This window comes from Cicer arietinum, chromosome 7 (assembly GCF_000331145.2).
Source record: "Cicer arietinum cultivar CDC Frontier isolate Library 1 chromosome 7, Cicar.CDCFrontier_v2.0, whole genome shotgun sequence".
Lineage (NCBI taxonomy): Eukaryota > Viridiplantae > Streptophyta > Magnoliopsida > Fabales > Fabaceae > Cicer > Cicer arietinum.
Window position 1 is genome coordinate 58,445,013 of NC_021166.2, and position 3,695 is coordinate 58,448,707.

The window sequence follows — 3,695 nt, forward strand, 5'->3', positions numbered from 1 at the left end:
TATATATATATATATATTTCATTACATTTCGTCCACTTTTCGGAAAATAAAATAGAAATTGTATTCATTTCATTTATTTTATAATATCCAAACAAACCCTAAATCAAGCAAATCAATCATCGATGCATCCTTTGATGGGGTTCAAAGCACCACAAACATGGGTTGTGGCATTAAAGAGGACAAGGGCAAATTGACACAATAATAAACTGCTATATGTATTTAAATTTGTTGAAATACAGATAAGCTGCTAGAATAATTAATTAGCACCACCAAGTGCAAATTGATATTTGTATTAGACAAATTAAAGATCCATCTTGGACCAATACCAGGATTAGCAATGATAGAAAAGGTTGATTAAGGTTAATTAAAGGACAAAGACAAACCTATTACTTTATGATACATTTTCAACTATTATAAACTAAAAAATTCATGGCCTAACTGAGAGAGCTTTAGGCAAGGATTCATGGACAGGGATTGAAAGAGTTTGTAGCTTGCAATCAGATGAAATGAATTGAGCATTTTCCTCAATGAGAATTTTGTTGATCAATTGTATCAAAATTTGTTCAAGCTCTTCTCCATCACACCAAGCATGAATTTCAGCCTTAATAAGTGAAGGGTCTTTGCATATCAAGTCCCACACCGGAAAGTTCTTCCTTGGCATCATGAAGTCTCTCTCTTTAAGTCTCAAGCTAGGACAATAATCACCAACTCCATCACCAAGGTAGATAAACCTCTTGTTATTATCCTCAGAAATTGAATTTTGGATTCTATCTATGATTAAACCCTGTAATAATGTAAACAAAGTTATTATTATAATTCTATCTAATATAAAATTCAAAAAATTTAGAAAGAGAGATGGATATTAAATTCTTTTCTATTTTCATAAAAGTTGGTGGCTCTATATGAAAATTGAAAATTATACTTATAAGTATGCACTCAATTTAGTGGCCTAAGAAAAGAGACAAAAACACTAAAAATGGATGGTTACCTATGCATAATTGTCTAAAGCTACAAAATCACTAAACGACAACTTTCCAGCCTTATAGGATCAAGTTATTACTTGTAAAGAGATCAAGTCACCTAAGGACCATCTTCTTAATTATTAAAAATATAACATACAACTTCTCCAGAAGATAAAGTCAATTAAGATCAACTTGAAAGTAATATCAAGAAGCTTGGTTGTAAATGGTCTAGTACATATTAATATTTTTTCTTTATGAATCGAATATACATATCACAGATTTGAGATTGCATTTGTTACAATTTTTTTTTAAAAATAAAGTAATCACTTTTCAAAAAATATTTATTATGGTTTTAAAAAATAATATAAAAATAGATTTTTTTGAGGAACTGTTTTTAATAACTTCACAAAAAATAATTTTTTACAATTGATATTTTAAAAAGAAAAAAAAAACTTTTACTACGACAAACAAAAACAAAACAATTTTTTTATATTTTTTTTAATTTCTAAAATATAATCTATAAATTATAAATCGTCAAAATCACTTTTTTAATATGTAATAAATGTTCCCTAAGAGTTAACTCGAGTTTTTTTTTTTTTTTTTATCAAATACAAAATTCACATATATAAACTTTTTTTTAAATATATACCTTGCACATATTAGGAGGACAGATAGTGCAACCATGTGAAGCCTTGTTGAAATCATGATGAGGCAAAATTCTTAACCGTCCTTCTTCATTAACATAACCTGGATTAGTGTTAATCTCTGAAAAACATTCACTTATTCCCAAATGCTTCAAAATAGTTTGAATGAAAAACACATTGGCATCGCTGACAATCCTCAAATCACAGCCTAAAGCATGTGCTGATTTAATTGCAGGTATTATTCTGTTATGAATTGGAATCCTATGAAGAACTTTTTCAATGTCTTCAATTGTTACACCTTCTGAATGAAGCTCCATCATCATCTTGTCCTGTAATTCCAATACCATAATACAAAATAAAAAAGACAAGTTATTTAATTGTACCATTGAAGCAATGCATATTAAAACATTGAAAAACAATTATTTTTTTTATAAAGTTGTTGAAAAAAAAATTAAAAAAAAATGACTTGTGAAAAAAAGAGCAGAAGAGAGAATTGAAAGCATACCATGAGGGAATTCCAAGGCATGGTAGGAAGAAGCTGGTTGAACAAATCAGTGAAACCCAATTCATCAACAACCCAATTATCACTATCACAATCAATGATGGTTTTGTCAAAGTCGAAAACAATCACAGTATTAGACATTTTTTGTTTGAAAGGTGAGAAAGGGAATGCAAAAGATCTGAATAGCCCAGAAACAAAAAACAAGTTGAATAGAATTAGTTTCTATTTGGGTGTTTGGAAATGCTCTCAAAATCGGTTCTTGGCTTGGATTTATTTCAGAGTTGAACGGTATTTATAGTGAAAGCAGAAAAGGCTAACACCGAAAACAGGGGCAATTTTTTTCTTTTTTTTTTTAAAGAAAAAAGGAATCTTTGATTCGTAAAGGAATATTACATGGCATCCTCATAAAAGTAGAGGTCAAAATTAAGAAGCGTTAGTAAAAAAAGAAATAAAATAAGTTACCATTTAATTTTTTTTGTATTTACTTTTAGCTATAACTCCTTATGGCAATTGAAATTAGATCTCAGCCGTTGGATTCGGTGAAAATTTGGTTGGCTACAAGATCGGAGGGCGTGGGGTGCTTTAAGTATGGAATGTTTTAAAAAAAAAAATTATAATATATGTTTACATAACAATACAATTAATTCGTATTGGATAATTGTCCAAAAATATTTTACACATCCATGCATAATCATTACTCTCAATTAAGAATTAAAATGAAAATGTGCGAATATTCTAAATGGGAAAGAATTAGGTGTGGCCAACTTTTGTATGATGACTGTGAAATGCACTTATTAGCCACCAATGGAATAAATAGATTGGATGCAGCCCACCAGAATATTCTGGGTATAGTCCGGTTCTTAGTATATGGTATAAATTTGTGCACTTAATTTCGCAACATTGAATTAATAAATAAACATTTTTCAAAAACATTGGGAAGTTAATTATTCTTAACTAGCGTGTAGATTAAGGAAAAAAATTGCCGTGTATAGTTCACTTTTTTTTAATAACCATATAAATTTTATATGATTATTAAAAATTAATTTTAAAGAGGTAAGGTGATTTAAAGTTTTGACTTTTGAAAGATTTGAAGTCACAAAGAGATTATTATTTTAATTTATTTGTCTAATAAAATTAATAGTTAATTATTATATTTATTATTTAAAAAAATATAAAAGAAAATAAGTTATTTTTTGATAATGAAGAACAAACTTTATAAGTAATAAAGATGTATTAGTGTTTTATAAAAAATAAAAAATTATTACAATTAAACAATACTAATGATCAATTTATATTTATTTTTTGGGAAAATTTAAACTATCTTCGTTGAAATTGTAAGACCAATATCTCATTGTGAATTGACATGTCAAAACTAATATACAAATAACGTAGAGTAAAATTTCGGTTATTTGGTAGGTAAAACTTCCAAACTAAATAAATTGAATTTAAATATAGATTAAATTTAAGAACCCATTTTTTTAAAGTATTTTTTTCTATTGCTTATTTGTTTATTTATTTATATATTGAACGGATGGCAAAGCATGTCCATAAAAATTAGAGCTGAGATTGAAGTCTACGACTCACAAA

At 27.5% G+C, this 3,695-nt stretch overlaps 1 protein-coding gene across 1 annotated transcript; it reads right to left on the reverse strand.

The window, feature by feature from the left end:
• Nucleotides 1-190: 190 nt before the first annotated feature.
• Nucleotides 191-2,386, reverse strand: LOC101501234 (inorganic pyrophosphatase 2-like). Its single transcript, XM_004510296.4, has 3 exons — nt 2,112-2,386; nt 1,612-1,935; nt 191-784 (listed from the first exon to the last, which is right to left on the reverse strand). Exons 1-3 carry the CDS (start codon nt 2,247-2,249, stop codon nt 428-430), a joined length of 819 nt encoding a protein of 272 aa, XP_004510353.1. The 5' UTR covers nt 2,250-2,386; the 3' UTR covers nt 191-427.
• Nucleotides 2,387-3,695: the final 1,309 nt, after the last annotated feature.

Excerpts from the sequence above, each read along its gene's own strand:
- LOC101501234 (XM_004510296.4), bottom strand. The coding sequence starts at position 2,249 with ATGTCTAATACTGTGATTGTTTTCGACTTTGACAAAACCATCATTGAT. Across the intron at positions 1,936-2,111 it reads TGCCTTGGAATTCCCTCATG|GACAAGATGATGATGGAGCT; the intron begins GTATGCTTTCAA and ends TTGGAATTACAG. Across the intron at positions 785-1,611 it reads GTCCTCCTAATATGTGCAAG|GGTTTAATCATAGATAGAAT; the intron begins GTATATATTTAA and ends ACATTATTACAG.